Below are 20593 nucleotides of genomic sequence, written 5' to 3' on the forward strand. Positions count from 1 at the left end.
TTAGAAATCCCCCCAAAGACTAAGATCAAAATGTTACTTCTGTTCTTTTTCTAGTCTAATTAAAACATGAAATGTTGCCTATTGCCTGTTATCAGTTTATGCATATTACGGGTTAAACAGAAAAATTAATATTAATTGAGGGTGTCACTTCTCTGCCACATTTATTTTACCAATTCAGAGGAATAGTGATTATAAAAACAAGGCAGAGCTCCAAATTATATACTGAATCATATACGCTAATCCGTGGGGAAAAGCCAAAGTCTTAACTAGTGTTCCCATAAAAAGATACTTTTATAAACTAAAATTTAAGCCTCATTCCAGAAATTATATGCCAAAATGTTTACTCGGAATATGAACCCCCTTTTAAACTGTAAAAAGAAAATTCATAAGATGAAAAAATAAAACCTCCCAATCATAAAATTTCCTCAAAAACCTCCATTATGCTTTTAATTCTTTACTGATTTAGGTCTTTTCTTTTTTTTTTATTTTTAAACCAACTTGAGTAGTTGGAATTGTCTTTTTAATTTAAATTTCATAAGAACGAGAATCACAATGCACATTCCCTGACCAGATTGTGTGTGGCCTATTTATTCGAAATGTTCGATTCCATATGGATTTCTTCTCTTTTATTTATAACTTCCAGAAAGGATTCTCTGTAATAAGTTAGCAACTCAAGGGCAACTGATTTGAAATCCAGGCCCTGAGAGCACTGTACCTGAGGTCTGCCACCTGCAAGGTTTTCTAGAAGGACCAGGGAAGGCCCACAAAGCTCGAACTTCTGTGTGGAGCATGAACCAAGTGTGAGCCACAAGTGGGTGGTCCACTGAGGTCAGGGTTAAAGTTCAGAGAATAATTTGGAAATTATTCTCCACTTGGATCTCATTTATAAGCCTGAGAATACACCCTTTAATTAGAATACAATTTCCAAAGCAACCACTCCCTTGACTTTCCAGAGCTCAGTTATTCTCAGGAAAGTAAAAACAGCCTCATCACACTGACAGCTAACAGTCCCCTATAAATTAGGCCTTCAATGTCCAACAAAGAAAGCAGCAGGCATCCGGGACAATGTAGATGTTAGCTGCCAGCCTTCTAACCACTCTCAGGAGCAGAGAGAGAAAGAGAAGTCCTATTAAACCGACTCACTCTCGTCCACTTCTTGCTTATGCAGCTGAGCCGTCCCATGGAAGCTTGGAAAAAGAGTGGGCTGTGCATTTGACAACGTTCCCACACCCCGGCCGGCCTCATTTTTCTGATGATTCCTGCGTCCAACCAACCTCACACTACAGTGGGAACACTAAAATCAATTCCATGAGAGCCAGCTGCCCGCCTCTTCCACAGTGCTCAGGGAGCCACACAGGACTCCTGGCATGGGAGCCAGCCCTGGCCTGACTCACCACAGATGTTCCCCCCTCCTCCCCCTTGCAACTCAGAGCCAGGGCCTTCTTTCCAGGGCCTATTGTGATTACAAAGTATTTTACTGGGCCCCCTCAAATGTGCTAGAGGCTGAAGAGGAAAACACACACCTCACTCACCTTGGAGTTAAGAGAGACAGGCAATGAATTATGCAGACGACCACCTACTCTACCGGGAAGGCCAAAGAAGAAAATCCAGACAGCTCTGTGGAGGCCAGTGTCAGGGAGTTGGAACAGCAGAAGCTATCACAGTGTCAAACTTTGAAGTGCTAGCCAACCTTGAGTCGAGTCTAAAGATGACATAAATCGTTCTGTTTTGGCAAATCCAGATATCAGATTTTTCTGGAGACGCAACAAAGCTGCCTTTGCCTAGAAAATGTGTGACCAGGAAGAGGACAAAAATATAGTTTCTGAAATCTGTAATCAGAATTCAGAGTCCAAGGTCACCCGTAAATATTCAGAGAGTCTTGCCAGCTATGTTTCGGGCCGGGGGTGGCACTGCTGTCTTTGGCCTTTTTCTTCCGGATATCCATTCGACTGTTTCCCCAGCAGCCTTCTCAGAGGGGGCCATAAAACTAGACAGTGGCTCCCAGATACTCCACTGTCCCTTGGTACAAGCTAAACCATCATTATCTCCAACGAAACTATTTAATGCAATTTACATTTTTTTTTTTTTTAAAATCACTGCCCACCTACCTAGTGTAGACGATAGGGCCAAGAATTTATTTCCAATCCTCTCCCTTTAATGGTATGAATTCTGTACCTAAGATGGAGCTTCACCAAACACTATAGCAAAAATCTTTTTACTTATTTGTTTACTAGAAAGAATAATTCACTCTTTGAACCTACAGAGGGGAAGTTCCAGGTCTAGAGAACATGACACAGAACCCGCATTCTGAACAGCACCCCTGTGATACTGCTGTTGCCAGACATTCCCACATTCAGATGAAAATACACCAAAGCTTTTGTACATATTCTACAAACTACGTTCAGGAAGAGGAAAAGAGTAAAAAGAAACCAAGTAGTGCTAAACATGTTAATTGCAAAAAAAAAAAAAAATGACAACAGAAAATCAGTTTGGAATCATTTGTCACAAGAACAGGGACCAGAATGGTACCAATCACCAAAGTGCTGTTTACTATCCTTTTGCTCTGTGTTTATCTTTTTAGTTTCACAGTCCACTCAGAATTGTCCAACTTCTACTTCATCACGGCTCAAGAAGGAAGTAAGTTTAACTATATCTCTAGGAAAATAAAGTCCAAAATTTACAGGTCAATTCTTCCTTTAGATAAAAGGATGGAAATGGACAGACAGTATTACTTATATCCTAGTTTTAGCTCTACATCTTAAAATACTTATGAATATACTTTCAGATAAACTCTGCTGATTTAGAGATTTCCAGGAGAACTACAAGGAACAATGAACTGAAAGCATGCTTTCATAGCGATATACCCAAATCACTCTGATTTTCTCTACAAATACTTACTTCGGATGAGTTCGTCATCTGAACAGTTTTCCCAAATGGACTGGTCTTGCATCTCTCCATGTGTGAAGCAGCTATTGGTAGCTTGAGTTACAGTTCTCTCAGTATTTTCTTTATCACATTTTTCTAGATAAAACACAAGATATATTATTATTAAATGTTATATATTTTTCTCTATTTTTTCTTATTTTAAGGTATTTTCCCCCCCAAATGCTTCCAAGTCTGCCATAATTTAAGCAAATGGGAGCCATATCTCTATTGACTGTTGCAGTAACAGATTTATTGAGCACCTACTATGTGACCAGCATCAAAGACACAGACATGCATACAGCAAAAATAACCTATTAAGATTGTAAGTAGAGCCCCATGGGTGGCTCAGATGGTTGAATGTCTGCCTTCGGCTTGGATCATGATCCCAGGATCCTGGGACTGAGCCCCACATTGGGCTCCCAGGTCAAGGGGGGAGTCTGCTTCTCCCTCTCCCTCTGCCTCTCCCCCTGCTCATGCTCTGTCTCTCTCAAATAAATACTATTTTAAAAATCTTTTTTAAAAAAGATTATAAGTAAGTCATCATAACACACGTGGTCTGCCATGACAGAGTCATGTGCAAAGGTCATGTACAAGATGAAAGTGAGTCTGTACAAGTAGGGGGCAGGCATGGTAGGGAAAGCACAAAAGGAGAAGAGATCCCACTGAACGGCTGGGCTAAAAGACTGCAGCTGAACGAGGAGGGACTGAGAAGTGAGAAGGTGTAGAAACCAAGTGTAAAGTTCTCTCTGTGGAAGCTTGGGAAAGAGGCAACGACTGTGTTCCGCATTCTCAGAAAGGGAGGCTCTTGAGGATGGGAGATTTATACATGGGTTTATGGGTCCCCAGGGGGAAAAACAGTAAGGAAAAAGTACCACCTTTTCGGGACATAAGAACTCAAACAAAAAGCTAACTGGAACACAAGGTGAAATCCATGTTATAAGAGGTCCAGAGCACTGAAGAAGTTTGAAGGAAGAAAAAGAAACTCACCCCGATTCAGAGCTCAAGAAAAGCACTAGAGAAAAAGGTGCATGTTGGACGATCTTCAGAATATTCATAGGAATTCTAAAAGCAGGGATGGGAGAAAGGCGATGCTGCGTAGAAGAACGGCTAGGGCGAACTCTACAAGCAAAAAGGTTCCAGCACTCTGGAGTGTGAAATACTTTAAGAGGGACATTAGGAGATAAGACTGTAAAGGTCTGATTAGGGACACAGCATGGATATTTGCACACAAAGGTGAGAAATCTGGACCGAATTTAAGGCAAGATAAGTAAGTCAAAGTAGCCACTGAAGCTTTATGAAATGCCTTATCAGAGCCATGCATTAGGAAGATTAATACATTTGTGCACAGCAGTGCCTCAGTCCTGACTGCGCTTTAACTCACTTGGGGGCACTCTTTAAAAAAAAAAAAAAAAACAGATTCCTGGGCCCCACCACCAAAGACTCTATTTCAACTTGAGTGTGGGGCACTTAGGTAATTTTATTGCACTTAATATCCCTGAATCACTAGAGTATGGATGTACCTAAGAGGGAGAAGAGAGGAAGCGAAACTAAAAGAGACTTAGACGAGTCCAGTTTGATCAGAGTTGAATATCCTGAACGACAAGATGGGAAAGGGGGACGTGAGAATATAATTAGATCTATTTCTCTATCTATCTCCCTATCTATCTAATAGGAGAGCTCTGCACGAATGGGACTGGAGATGAGGGAGCCCTCTCGGTCAAGGATTTCACTGGGAAAACATGGAGGCCAGAAGAATAATTTATTAATTTAAAAATATGTATTTGTACACAGTGGATGTTTAGGCTTTGTGCTAGGCAATGAGGATGCAATGAATTGTGAGATGCAACTCAGGCCTTTACGGACTTTATGGTTTAGTGGATGAGTTTAGTGTTGCACATTTGAATTTGCAAATCCTAAATAAATCAAGTTATAGCTTGGAACAGTGACCCTCCTCAACTTGACTGCTAAAGCCAGTTAAGTGAATGGGCCCATCAGAAGAATTAATACATTAAAAAAAGAGTACCAAGACGGGCCCGTACAATTAGAAAGGAGTCAGAGAAGGACGAGAAGCTGGATGATGTCAAGCCATGGAAGCAAGGAAAGGAAAGAGATTCAAACAGAAGTTGTTAGTCAACTGTGTTAACATTTCCAGTGGAAGGAAAAAATTTCTGCACATGCAAAAGTTTCTCATGTACCATGGGGATTTCACAACAATTGAAAAGTTCTGCCATGAAACACATTTCAACACATGAAAATAAATGGACACCCTCTTGGGACTAAATCCAGAGGCTAAAGTCTCTGAAAAAAAGCAGGGTCTTCAATGCTAAGTATTTTCAGAAAGCAAAACCACATTCAGATAGCAGTAAAATATAAATCAGAAGCATGCTAAACCAATATGTTCTAGAAGATTTATGTAACATTTACTCAGCATTATCCGAGAGAAAATGTAATCTTCCTGAGAGGTGTTCGTTTCAATTAAAATCTTGACTTTTTTAAACAACTCCAGAAGTCTTTCCACTGTTACAGTCAACTCAAGGCCTTTCTGAGATTATCAACAGAAGAGCTTTTTTATAAAAACTCACTAGTTTACATACACTAGCTCATCAGCCTAGTCCCACATACTTGCAGCTACTGTTATGTAGCTAACTGCCGCCAGGTGTCATGCTAGTAGGCTTGATTCAATTAGTAACTTTAATTGAAGCTGAATGAAATTAATTATATAATTTTGAGCTGTTCAAGTTTAATTCCATTAAAATTAATTCATGAAACCAGGGCATTATGAAGCATTGCTGACTAAAAGAAAATAGGTATGAATAAAGCCTCTAGACACACTTGACTCACATTTGAATCATGTCCAATATTCAAGTGCTCAACACAGGCCCTCTAGACTCTCTACTGAATAAATGAAAATGTCATGTGGTCCATACGCACACGGGTCTAGTAGTGACCCACTCGTAAGAGGAACATAAAGTTCCTTCTGCTTTAAATATTTATTAAGGGACAGTTTCACTTTTTTTTTTTTTTTTTTTTTTTTTTTTTTTAAGTTTCCTGATCTGTGAAATACTGGAGTTAGAGTTCCCCTCAGGTTAAAAAAGAAAAACTATCATCCTTTGTCCCATTATGTTCAAGAAATAATCACTAAAGTGTAATGACTCTCAAATCACAATCATCAGTCTATCCAACTTCACCTTCTTTGAAAAGTAAACGTCTTGGCCCAAAAGTTGGCCTCAGCTTTTTGCTGTGACCCACAGCACCCAGCCCAAAGCAAGGCTCAGAAAAGGTCTTAAGTATAAAAATTCAGTCGACTTTTGCCAATTCTCCACGTCTATAAACTAAACTTCTGTGACCACTTGAGTGATGTACAGCTTTCTCACATACGTATATTGTTTTATTAACATATCTGTAATACTTAATGGAATACCTATTCGGCAGCCTCATAAATGGTGCACAGTTCCATCTAACACTGAAGAAATGCACTGAGGCAGAGGAAGAATTAATTGATAGACAATTTTAAGATGAACACCATGATGTCCAGCCACAGAACCCACTTTACTACAACTTTCAATATCTTGGGTCAGCCATTACTCATTAAATGACCAACAGGCAGTTTCAAAGAGCGGATTTCTAGGATCAGTATAGGTTTATGGTGTTACTTCTGAACTGCAGAAGCAGGGCCACAGTCCTGGTTTAATCATTTTGGGTTCACAAAGGTTTGTAGTGGCTATTCATCTAGGATGTGGTCCTCAAAGACATGTCCCGCATATCCCATAGGTAATCAAGTAACTTCATGATGCATGAGATCAGTCTGTATCTTTCTGCAAGAATTCTGTATACATATCCAAGCAGCACTCCTCCCTAACTTAACAATCTTTTCTTGAAAAGAGACCTTCATCAGCTCAATAATGCCGTTCTTTGCAGAGCTCCTTAACCATCAAGATGCACAGGTCCCAACCTCAGAGGTCCCAATTCAGGTGGTACAGGAGAAGTCCTGTCATCATCATAGATAGCCAGGTGTGAGGGAAACTGCTCTAAGTTCTTCTGTTCTACACAACTTAGAGAAAACTCGGGAGTGCCTATTTAACACTGAGATACACACCTTGCTTTTTGCATCACCTCATCAAAGGATTCCAAGTAAGCAGAAAATGCAAGTTGACCTCATCACCAATACAGAGGTATTCAGTTGTGTCCCCATGCTGGAACAACTATGAGAATATAAAACCTGAATCACAGTGAACACTCATCAGTTCTACTAACAGATGACTACAGAAGCGTGTTTTAGAGACTAAAATAAAAACTGAAGATACCTTAAAGATAACACTAGACCAGAAAATAGCTGCCTACTTCTGGCAGCCACTTCCAAAAGGCTGGCTTCCCAAAGAATTCTAGTTACCCTGAATACCGAAGTACAGACGAATCTTTGGCTGGGGTGGTGGGGGAGAACCCCAACAACTACCAGAAACCTCAGCCCTGGGACGCCTGGGTGGCTCGGTTAAGCAGCTGTCTTCAGCTCAGGTCATGATCCCAGCGTCCTGGGATTGAGTCCCACATCGGGCTCCTTGCCCCACAGGGAGCCTGCTTCTCCCTCTGACTCTGCCTTCCACTGTGTCTGCCTGTGCTCGCTCTCGCTCGCTCTCTCTCTGACAAATAAATAAATAAAAATTAAAACAAACAAACAAACAAAAAAAAAAAACCTCAGCCCTGAAAAAAGGAAATCCTCTGGCTGGGCAGACCCAGCATATAAACAAAACAAGAAATGACAAAACTGAGGGTAATGAAAAATGTACTGGGCTATAATTCTGACTCAGAAACTGACCAGCTATGTGGCTGGGGCACATTTTCTTCAACCGGAAATGAGGGCACTGAGCTGGATGGTTGCAGAGGTCTTTTTTTTTTAACTCCAAATTCTGTAAATCTAACTCTGCAAAAGGGCTGAACAGCCAAAACTTCATATATACAATGAAGGGCACTCAGAATGGAGTGGAGGCAATTGGAAGAAAGCCTTCATAAGGCATTGGATTTAAGTTAATTCTCCAAGAAAATAATAAGCATGAATTAAGCAAAAGAATCAGAGGAAAATAAGAATTCTAAGCAATCAATTTAAAATACAATGTGCCCTATGCAGAAATGACTTTCTTACAGGATTAATACTCTTAGCTTTCTGTTATTTTTCTAAAGAAAGGTACGGAATGTGAGAAGCAATCTCTCTCTAATCTCAATCATTCCCACTGATGAAGAAGGAGAAAGAACCAGGTAAACAGAATTTCCATTTAATTAAATATCTCTAATATTTTACTTAGTTGACATTATACAAATTTAAATTTTTGAGAGTAAGAATTTTACCTATCTGAGAGCTAGGGGATAACCTAGTTGAATGGTGATTCACAAAAGAAAACTCGAAGAGCATTAAAAATAAGCAAATTCGATAATAATGTATGTACAACATTATGTTCTATGCACACAACAGCCACTCAGCTGGTATATGGTTGTTAAACAACTTTTTGAAAATGAAACAACACTTTCTTTTGTGGGAAGAGTAAATTAATGAATTTTTGCAATTACAGCATTAGCAATTTTTAAAGGAATTTGATATATAATATTCATTTGATCTTCAGAACCATCAATGATATTTTAAAGAACACATTAGCTCCATTTTACTGATGAGAATACAGAATGAGTCTCAGAGATAGATATGCAGTTGAAAATAGGATTAAAGTCAGAGCTAGAGAGTCTCGTGCAGCTTGGCTCATTTCATACCACACCTAGTGGCAGAAAGACCCACTCCAACACTCAGCCCTTCAAAATTCCAAGGAATGACCCCTCACAAAAAAACACATCCTATTCTCGGTCAGTTAGGTTCATTAGCAAGTTATACTTTATTTTCAACATAAATTTGCTCCCGGGTAATTTATAACTAATCACAGTTCTGCCCATTGTCGGTAGAAACGGTAAAGGTAACTCTTCCTAAACGACAACACTTCCAACTACTGAAGAGGGATATTCTTTCCAGCAGTCTGTCATCAAGCAAATGTACAATCTCAATAGCTAAATGCTGTGAGCACGTAATAGTGAAAGAATCTAGTCATGCTGCATAAGGATGATTAGTTTGTCAAAGCTACTAATGAGCTTTTAAACATAAAGTTCTGTATGTGCCACGGGTTTCCAAGAAATGGAGACAATATTGTCATGTACAAGTCCAGATGTATCTGATTCCTTCCTGACAAAGGAAAAGACTCTCATTAGTTTCTCTGGGACAGAAATACCATCTCTAAACCATAGTTTCCACTAGAAGTGGTTAAGAACAGAGGATCTCAAATCAGGGCCCTGAGGTCCACCACTAACTTATAGATCCTGGGAAAACTACTTTTGCCAAAACAGGACCAACAACAGTATCTATCCCATAAGGTGGATGTGGAAAGAAACGGAATCATGTCTGGGAAGCAGAGTTTCTGGTACAGAATAAGGGCTCATCCATATTTGCTATTAGTATTTCATTAACTGTTAGGACAATAAGAATCTTTTTTTTTTAAGTTTTTATTTATTTATTTGATAAAGAAAGATCACGAGTAGACAGAGAGGCAGGCAGAGAGAGGGGGGAAGCAGGCTCCCTGCCAAGCAGAGAACTCGGCATGGGCCTCGATCCCAGGACTCTGGGATCATGACCTGAGCCGAAGGCTAAGGCTTTAACCCACTTCGCCACCCAGGCACCCCAATAAAAATCTTTTAAAAAAGCTAGCATATGGGAGCTGTTGAGGGCAGTTATCTATTCAATAATCCCTATGTGAAAAACCATGCAAGAAATCTGTTTCTAGACTGAGTATAAGGAAAACCATTGTGGTCTGAGAAGCTGTATTTTTTTTCCTTGATGCACAGTAAACATCAAATTTTTTTAAAAATGACTTCTTTTTGGGGCGCCTGGGTGGATCAGTGGGTTAAAGCCTCTGCCTTCAGCTCAGGTCATGATCTCAGGGTCCTGGGATCGAGCCCCGCATTGGGCTCTCTGCTCAGCAGGGAGCCTGCTTCCTCCTCTCTCTCTCTCTGCCTGCCTCTGCCTATTTATGATCTCTTTCTGTCAAATAAATAAAATTCTTTTAAAAAAATAAAATAAAAATAAAATACCTTCTTTTTGACCCAAATTTATAGACAAAATTGAGTGACTCTGAGTCTCTCTGTACATTTTTATTTCCCCCATGTTTTGATCTCCTCGATACCCGTATTTTCTATTATTATGTTTTAATCTTCTTTTAAAATGTACTATTATAAGCTGCCTTAAATATTCTGCTGAACTAGGCAGAGGTATATCTAAATGCACAAACCAACCATCAAATACATTTTCTACTTGTTATACAGACTTTATTTGCTTACTTCATAAAAGACTAATACAAACAATGGTGCTTGGCAGAAATCTTAATAAAACCTCATAAAACTTAGTGTAAAATACACATATATTCATACAGAAAAGGAATATAAGTAGTTTTCTTTATACTTAAATTTGGGGGTTTCTGCATGATAGGTCTCATCCAATTCAACTTAATATTTGGTAATAATCTAAGACAGATCATTTATAATCTACGTAAGATATATATTCTTACTGCTACGCAATCTATATTCACACTTCCTTTTTCTGAAAACAAAATTGCTTTAAACAATTTTTACTCCCCTATTAAAATACCAGTATTATTTCAGGTGATCTATGTGTGCTCTATGTGTGCTCCGGTTTATGAAACCTCAAGTAATCCAAGACTAAAATAACTGGGAAAAGTAAAAATATCTGGGTCTGTTTGTCCCAGAGGCTCAGAACAATGTGGAAATCTACAAATGCTTCCCAAATGTAACCTTTTAAAACCACAGATAAGGCAGATTTCAGGAAGACCTGAGGCTCTGGAATTTTTCTTCTTCACCCATCAAACAAACACTAACAAACAAACCCCTCAAGCCCAATGACATTCAAGAAGCACAGCAAAACAAACGTGCTTTTCCTAATGCTCTCGAATGGATCAAAATCTCACTGTGCAAAAACAACAACAACAAACAACAACAACAACAAAAAAAAACAGCATTTTTTTTATGATTTTATTTATTTGACAGAGAGAGATCACAAGGAGGCAGAGAGGCAGGCAAAGAGAGAGGGGGAAGAAGGCTCCCCGCTGAGCAGAGACCAATGTGGGGCTAGATCCCAGGACCCTGAGATCATGACCTGAGCCGAAAGCAGAGGCTTTAACCCACTGAGCCACCCAGGCGCCCCCAAAACACAGCATTTTTAACAGATGAATGTGCATATGCATAAAATTTCATAATTCTGTAAAGACAATAAATTTATTATATAAGCACAGATCATTATGAAATTTACAGACAGAAACGCCTAAATCAATTGAATTGATTCACTGTTACCAATATTTTGTAAAGTTAAGACTTCTGAGCAAAATCTAAAATGCACTCCTTCAAAGGGTTTCTTATGCATTCAGAGGCTTAGGGTGCATTTACATGCGAGAGTGATACAAATGACACTGACTGGACTAGTTCACAGGGTGGGGGTAGGGAGAGCAGGTTATACACACAGCACAGAGGAAAACAATTCCACAATCAGATCAACATACAACTGAATATGACTATGCAAAAGACTAAGTACAAAATGCCGCTGTATTTCCGGTAATATCTCAATCGGGGCTCTAAATAAACGGCAGAAAGAGCAGGGAGAGGTGAGGTGACAGCGAGCTCCTACTGGCAACCAGGACACATTACTTCAGTCACGTTTTATCTCCTCCCTTTGACATCTAAACTACAGTTCCTTGTCCTAAAGATATATTTTCAGGATGACCTACCCTGAGGCCTAGTGAACTCCTGCCTCTTCAAATAGATGTTCAATTGTATTCTTTCAACCAAGTATACTCATGCTAACACCAAATACTCACCGGCTCAGGAATTTGGAGTTAGATGGGCTTTTAGAGGTCTCAACCCAACCCGATAACCTGAAGTCAGATGAATACTTAACACCATCAAATATTCCCAAGAACAACCCGAGGAGCCAGGCAGGAACCGGGACACAGCCTCAGCACATTGCTCACCCCAGTCTGGGACTGTTGTGACAATTCAGACTTTCCTCATAACTGGCTAAAATCTACTTCCCTGTCTTTTTCACCGATTCATCGTATTTTGCTCTTCGCAATCTAAGTCTAATCTTCCTTCTATGTGACAGTTTCATCTTAGAAAATATCTCATGCTCTTGTGTCTTGATCTTCTCTGTGCTAAACACCCTTAATTTCTTCAGGGGCTTTTCAGGGCCTTTTTTTTAACTTCTGCCCACCTTTATGGACAAGACGGTCTTCTTCATCTTGTCTAGAAAGCTATTATGAAAGAGTTTTGTCTTACTGACTGCGAGAACACAGAGAAGCCATACCTACAGCAGTTCTCTTGCTTAGTAAATGACTAAGCCTATGACAAAAAGGAACTGAGGACTCTGACATCTTCCCCTTTTCTTAAAATGAGGTCACACACCCAACTTTAGTCTTTTCATGATCACTGTTTTAACTGCCACAATTCTAAAACTTTTCTGTTACCTCTCAGTTCTATCAGGTGGAGATGAACCCTTAACTGGGTACTGTTATGAGAATGAAGGCCAAGGGAAATCAAAAGTGAACCAAAGGGGGTTGTTTCTTCTGCAAAGGCTTTTTCACAGCTATGATTTGAGTCCAATCCTGATATAGCTTAAGTGAGAGAGGATGGAGAAGAGCATTTCACAGAGCAGTGAAACCATAAATAAGATAATAATAAGAGAATCAGAGCTGTACTGGAATTTATTTTTTGGACTTCAGAATGATAGACAGAGATTATAGGTCATGGAACTGATCCTCTCTGGTACTTCTCCTAAAGGCCCAAACTAGAAGCCTCTCATAGAATTCACTAATCTGGCTTCTTTTCTTTGAGACACTGCCTTCTTTGGATTCTCCTGTAAGACAACCAACCCATGTCGGCTCCATAATCTTTGTAATCTCATTAACTTCTACAAGGGTCCATAATGACCAACTCTAGGAGACAAACTTGTAGATCCATTATTCTAGGCCTGTTCCCATGTCCTGACCTACAAATCTGAAGTTAACGCACATCAGTACATCTTTAGCAACTCCAGCTCAACATTTCTTAAAAGTCATCACTTCTCTTCTGTCCTGTTTCTCCAACTGTAGTCCGTATCTTGGTTAATGGTATTCACAGACTCATCTTTCAATTCTCTCTTTTCCCGGCCCCAACAAAATCAATTATGAGACTGAGCTACTTACAACTTCTCAATTTCTCTCAGATGTAGACTTTTTTTTCCCCTGTGTCCACTACCAGTGCCACCAATCCTTATCTCCTCCAACCAGAAATACTTTCAACACAAAGACTGACTATGCTATGACTCAGCTCAAGAAAAATTAACTTCATTTTGCATACTGATGAAAAATTGGTATAGTTATTTTCATGTTGTATACATCTTAATATAAGCTCCTATACCTTCCCCACGCTCCATAATTTCATCTCGCATTTTGGTGAGAAATAGAGTAATACCCCTTAGAAAATGCATGTTGCTTAAATGATGGAAAAATTAAGAACAGAGTAGGTCTACATTTCTAGAGCCCAAAAGATCAAGGGCTGATCCATCATGGAAAGGAGTAGGAGGACTGTATCTTGAAGGGGAAGCCAGTTCCTTTGTACTCTGCCAGCTGCCTTCAGAGCGCCTGTCACCTACTCAACCACAAATTGCTTTATTTTTAGTGCTCAATTCTGCATAATCCAAACCATAAAGACCTACAAACTGCGCATTCTTCAGAGGGGATCACTAGCACTCCAACCCAGCAAAACTGACTCGTTGCCATTCTGAGTTTCTCATTCAACCTCTGAATTTGTATGCTCCAGAACTACACCCGTCAGTTGGCAACTGGCCATCAACTCATCTGTCACACGGTTCTTGTTGGAATGTGCAACTGATATTTAGACAAGGAATTAAAATTTAATTTGGCACATTTATATCTCATCTTCTCTCTCTCGCCTACTTTATAAATTCCTTGTGGGCAAACGCTGCATGACACATTTTTAATCTTCACAGGACTTTGTACATAGTAGGCACACAAAAAAAATGTTTGTTAACAGGGTTTCTCTTCAAACGTGTCAATAATGAAATCTCTGTGCTGGCATGAAAATTAACTTCAGACTTGACTCCTGAAACTACTAAAAAATTCAGGCATAAAAGCACATGCATATGAATCATCTTACTTCAGGTCACATGGGTGTGAATCCGAAAACAGAAGTGGACTGCAAGTAGAAACCACAAACGAAATTAATGTTAAAATAACTCTGTTCACAGCTCCTACTTGGTGAACCCTAACTGATTAAATTAGAATCTTTTAAAATACAACTTGATTTCAAAAACAAAGTTAAAAGCTTTCCTTCAGAATACGTGTGCTGACGTGGAAAGAAGATACGAAAAGTTTAACTTCGGGAAAGGAGGAGAGAAGGGAAAAAGAGACAGAGCCACGAAGATAAAGAAAAGCGAAGCATCCAAAAAACTGGTGCACAAACACATGTAAGATTAGGTCAGCAGGAAGCACTGAAGCGTCCTTCACTGAAGCGACTCACCAACATCCAACTAGCCAAACATCCAGAATCTAGCCAGTGCAGAATCTGTCTTCCCTTAACAAAAACTGATTATAAAGACCTTTAGAAATAGAAACATAAAAATCACATCCCTTGCCTTTACATAAGGTAGAATAATTACATTATCTCAGAAAGACAATTTGGTTGAATTGTTATACTCTGTTGTTGCTTATTGTATCGTTCTAATTTTCCATTTGCAAATGACTTAACTTTAGATTGTGTCAATTTACGCTTCCTTATTTTCCCCAAATCTTTTATTATTATAAAAATATAATGCTGGTAAAATAATTGCACACAGCTATTAGAACTTTCCATGAAATCACCTCAACAAGATCCAGGAAATAAGGTTCAAAGAAACAGGAAAGACTCTTACACACCCAAAAATTCCAATTTCCCCACTAGCTCTATAAAGGTCATTCAATTTATTTATATATATATATATATATATATATATATATATAAATTTTATTTATTTATAAATAAAATATTTATATTTTATCAATGTATATAAATTTATAAATATTTATAAATATATACATATATATGTGTACATACACATATATATGTATATTTTTATATGTATTATATTTACTATTTGTATATTATCTATATTTTATAATTATATATTTTCTTTATACACACACACACACATATATATATTTTTTTTAATTAAAAAATCCTTGTATGTTAACTGACCAAACAAGGCCAACAGGCACAGTTCTTGCTGCCCTGAAACCTTTGCCTGCCAGTTGCACTTCTGGTCTCTCTGGCTCCCCATATACCCTAGAACACAAGATTAGTTAGAACAAACACACTCTTCCCACACATGTATAATCCTCCTCCCTTGTCCCCCACTGCTTCCACCCTGCCAACCTCCAACCCTTTGCTAATTCCAAAAATTCATTCTATCAGCTTCTATTCTCAAGCTCCTTCCTGCTCCTTGCTGAGCAAGGCAATCAACCATGCTGACCTTGTCCACTAAAAATTCATGCCATTCATTCTTAGTTAAGCCCTCAGTGTTACTGAGCAGACTTTTGTTTGCCCCAGATTGAATCCCTCTTGAATACTTCATTCTTTGAAATCTTTTCCACTCATCTCAAATTTCTCAGCTCATCCTAAAACCACCCCCCAGTCTTGCTCCCAGGAAATGTTACCATCTACTTTGCTGAGAAGATCGAGGCCTCCCAGGATCTCTTTTTCCTATCAAACTTTCTCTAGATTATCATTCATCATTTTCTCCCATATCCATCTGAAAAGGGAATATTCTCTACCTTCCTAAGACTGGTCTCCATGCCATTCGGTCCCAGAATTTTACTCTTTCAATTACACACACCCACACCATCACTGTGCTCCATACACTTTCATCTTCAATCTCTCTATCCTCTAAATTTCTTTCCATTAGCATGTGGTGAGCATGCTCAAAATCTACCCATCCAACAGAAACCTTCTATACACCATACTTCTCCCTCACCAGACTGCAATTTTCGTTCATCTTCTACGACCACTAAACCTCTAATGCTTCTGTGACCACTCCTTATAGTCTCTCTTTCTGCATTCTTTTCCTTCTCCTCCGTAAGAGTGCCCATACCTCAGTCTGCCCCTCAGTCCTCTCTCTCATTCTTGTGCCCATCCATCAGCTACCTGATGGTGAACTTTCAGCCTAGGGGCCTGACCCTCACCATTCTCCTAGGTACAAGTTCTACTTTTCCATTGTTTATTGGGTCTCATGTCAAGGGATAAGTTTCAGGAACCAACAGGATTAAAAGATGACTCAACAGCTCCTCCTATGTTGTTGCTCAGGCCAAAAAGGCAAACCTGTGGACTACCTTAAATTTTTACCTTTCCAGCATCTCCCATATTAAATATGTTGCCCAATTATATCAATTGAATTCAACAGAATTTGGACACTGTGCTTTAGGAGTCACAGATGATAAGTAAAAATCAAAAGCCCTCCAGGGGCTCTCATATCTAGGTAGAACTCTATCCTACTTTTGCTATGTTCTTAAACTAATTTTCTCAATTCTACTCCTACTCATTCTGCCCTATGTCCTCTTTTGTCAGGTGACAATAATAGCTTCCTGGATAATCACTACCTTCACTCTTGCCCCTCCCACCAACACCATCATTTGTACTGCCACCCGATTTATTTTCCTAAAAATAACCACCGTGGTCCTGTCCTTCCCTTTCTCAAGAACTTTTAATGGCTCACCACTGTTCCCAGTTAAGGATATTCAAACACTTCCATGGAGAATTAGGGCCATCCTCAAAATCACCTCAGTTTGCTTCTCAACCTTATTCCACTCTTGCTTTCTTCCTACAATCCATACAATGGGTTTAGCAAAGTACTTAGCATTCTGTAGTAATTCCCTCCAAGCTCTACTTCCCACCATCCATCTCACAGAGCTGAGTCCTGTGATCATGGCTCTTCATCCAGCTCAAATCAAGTTTCCCTTGAGGTTTTTCCAAATGCCCCAGCTAGAGATACTTTCTCACATCCACGTTCTGCCTTTGCACTTCCTTCATACATCTGTTATAGCACCTATCAGTCTACCTTGCATGATAGTTATGGGTGAATGTATATATTTCCCCATCGATCTGTGAGATCCTGATTTCATTCAGTCTATTTCTCTCTGTACCTGTCACATAACAAAATTCCATTGATCACTGTTTCTACAAGACAGGATCAAGATTCCAAAACTCCAGCTCACAAAGGAACACAACTAAAGTGCAAATTATGCAATCTTTGCCTCATTATTCCATAATCATGGGATCTCCAAAGAGCAGTGTAGGGCGGCAGGACAAGAATTATCTGCTGAAGTGGTGGAAGAAAGTATAAAAATATCTGTTTCACTTATTTTTATCTCATCTGCCTACAACCCTTATTTATGTATTTCTTTTCTAATGTTCACACACAATACATTTGTATGGTGGTAAACAAAATTTAAGAAAATTCTTTGAAGATGAATACATAGCACTATTTTTATTAACTGGGTAGGTAATAAAAATGCTGAAGACCAGTAATGCAGAGTGATAGCACTGAAAATTTGGAACTTGAAAAAGAGACTTTCTAAAAGCTTTCTGGGGCGCCTGGGTGGCTCAGTGGTTAAGCCGCTGCCTTCGGCTCAGGTCATGATCTCAGGGTCCTGGGATCGAGTCCCGCATCGGGCTCTCTGCTCAGCAGGGAGCCTGCTTCCTCCTCTCTCTCTCTGCCTGCCTCTCTGCCTACTTGTGATTTCTCTCTGTCAAATAAATAAATAAAATCTTTAAAAAAAAAAAAAAAAAAATATTAAAAAAAAAAAAAAATAAAAAATAAAAGCTTTCTGAATTCTTTCTACTAAAAAAGAGAGAGAGACTTACTAGAAATCTATGATAACTTGTCTTTCTACAGATAAAATACTCTAAAACAATGATTTCCAACCAGAAATAAAGAGTACCTGGGGCCTGTTAAAAGTGAAGATTCTTGAGCCTTCCACCTAGAAATGGACACTTTAAGTCTACAGGGGGACCAAAACTGTCAGTTGCCTCAAGAGATCAGGATAGCATCTCAACACTACTGACATTATAAGGCCAGATAATTCTTTGTTGTAAGGGGCTGTTCTGTCCTGTGCATTCTAAGATATTTTGCATTAACCCTCGCTTCTACCCACTGGATCCCAGGAGGACCCACTCCACTCCCTGCATGTCTACTAAACAGGCCTCCAGATGTTACCAAATATCTCTTGGAAACACGGTCATTGGCGACTGGAACCAGAGACAGAAGCTATCCAAAGATGACACACTTTGAGAAATGCCATCCTTAACCAGAAGGATAAAACAATATGATACAAATAGAAGAATATGGGTATTACAAGCATATACTGCATAAAATGAAATAAACAGGCTTCCCATAAAGGAAATCTGATTAGCCACTATAAACTCCTGACAACTCAGCTAATCTTCTAAGTCAAAGCTCTTCTTATGTAATTTCAACTCAAAGATTTTCTCCCTAGCTTCTATTTTAAATTATTTTTAATTAACTTCACTGGCATTTTGCATCCTGCTATGAAAAGTCTGCCTAATAGTCTCAGAGGACTCTCCCAAGAGAAAAGAGTGCATTAAATCACACATTATCACATTAAAGTATATTCCAGCACTCACAGTCCAACAGTCTAAGTCTTGGCAAATGCAATAGGGCGTGTGGGGGGTGGGGGCGTGATGCAGGGACTGGAACAGGCTCAAGTGATTCACAGTATCCAAAGCCTATTATCTTTAATTCATCCAGCCGTAGGAAACAGTTGTATTGATTCTCTCCTTCAACCACATTTATCACAATGACATATATTCCACAATTTGTGGTTCTACCCTGATTTCTACTGACTGCATGAGACCTTGGCCAAGTCACTTAAATTATTTGGGCAACCTTTCTAAAAAGTGAGCAAGTTGGACAAAATTATTTCTAAAAACCCTTCTGGTTACAAGTCCCAAATGTATGAGTGAAGTACTTAATTAAAAAGCTCTTTCTGCTGTATGGATTCTAGTAACTACTGCACCAAAAGGTAAGTCCTTATATTTTCTATTTTGATAACACAATGAATCTTAAGATGTCTAACCCTAAAAAGAAAAAAAAAAAAGACAATTTGATGAACCACATACACAATATCCACATCTTTTAAATTTAAATTCAATTAATTAACATACAACATATTAGGATCCACTCTCTCTTAAAACGATATTACATTTTACTCATCCTTCACCTACTAAGACATTTATACAGGTTCTCTGCATAGTTATAAATAGATGTTTACGTGCTATTTTCTGTAACAGAGATAACAGATCAGTTGCCTAGAGGCCATTTCCAGCTTGAAAGTGTAGTTGTTTGTTGGCCTGGACAAAGATTGTATTTAATCAATATCCAACTTTTAAACAGGGAGAGATGATACATAAAAACCTGTATTTCCAGTGTCTCTTGAAATACTGGAAGATATTAGCCCAAATGGCAACAATGAGCTGGAGCCTCCTGGCCCATGAGCCATCCTACAGCCCACAGTCCCCGCTGCTCCCTCTCTTCTGACATCCATCCTGGGTCCTGGGTCCCTCTCACAGCCTGGAGCATATGAGCTTACGTCCTTGCTCTGTAACAATTTTCAAAATACACAGAAAATACTTTTAATGCTTTCAAAGCAATAGAATTTCCTTCCAGAATCACAGGAAAAGAGTAGAAATTTTGAAAAAAGAGAACTATGCTTTTAATAAGAAAAACCTTCCTAACTCTGAATGCTGATGAGTAAAATGAGCTACACTTTGGGGTCTAACTAACCACCTGAAGGAATGGAGAAAGGAACGCTAGAGTTGATGGTGAGTTCACTACAGACCCCCTAAAATGTCTTGTAACTTGAACATTATAGGTCCTCAGTTAGCAGTATGGATAGCGCTTCATAATCCAGTAATAAATGTGTAGGTTTTATGTTGTCATCTAGGTATCTTTGTTTACAAGTTAAGACTTGCCCTTCTATGTCCCGCTCATGAAAAGGTATTCTCGGCTAATTTTCCTACAACACTCCATTCTTCTCACTGATTTCAATATATAAAAATTTTAAATTAAGTTTCCATTAACTAAGCACCCACAATTTACCAGAGAACGATTAAACTGTTCTTCTGAAAGGATGATAAAAGAATCCAAGGACAGAAGGAAGAGGATAAAACAACTCAAGCAAGAGCTTGAGAGTTAAGTGCTCTGTGAGCAAAGGTGCTCTCTTCGCTAATGTCTTTACCAGTAAAACCAACCTAACCATGGAAGGCAGCATCTTGAAGCTCTTATTCTATCTACTGGCTCAATTTTTTTTTTTCTTTCAATACACTTTATGAAATCTGCTTGTTTGAGACACAGTATTATAACAAGAATCTTTTTTTAAAAGATCAACATTGTATTATGGTTACAATTAAATTGATGCCTGTTTAAAGGATGTTGTGAGTCAAAGATAAACTAGTAAAAAAGCACCATATATCTATGTTGTGAAGGATAAGCCAATTTTCAGGTACAATATAGTCCAAGAGTTTTCACACT

At 38.9% G+C, this 20593-nt stretch overlaps 1 protein-coding gene across 2 annotated transcripts in view; it reads right to left on the bottom strand.

Moving 5' to 3' along the window:
• Window positions 1-20593, bottom strand: part of MDFIC (MyoD family inhibitor domain containing) — a 91597-nt gene that overhangs the window by 68613 nt on the left and 2391 nt on the right. For both annotated transcript variants that reach the window (XM_082692413.1, XM_082692414.1), the window contains exon 3: window positions 2899-3021. In XM_082692413.1, coding sequence (XP_082548539.1) covers window positions 2899-3021 — 123 coding nt within the window. The remainder of the gene's footprint in view (window positions 1-2898; window positions 3022-20593) is intronic.

The sequence above is a fragment of the Mustela nivalis genome, assembly GCF_964662115.1.
Source record: "Mustela nivalis genome assembly, chromosome: 12".
In the NCBI taxonomy this organism is placed as follows: Eukaryota; Metazoa; Chordata; class Mammalia; order Carnivora; family Mustelidae; genus Mustela; species Mustela nivalis.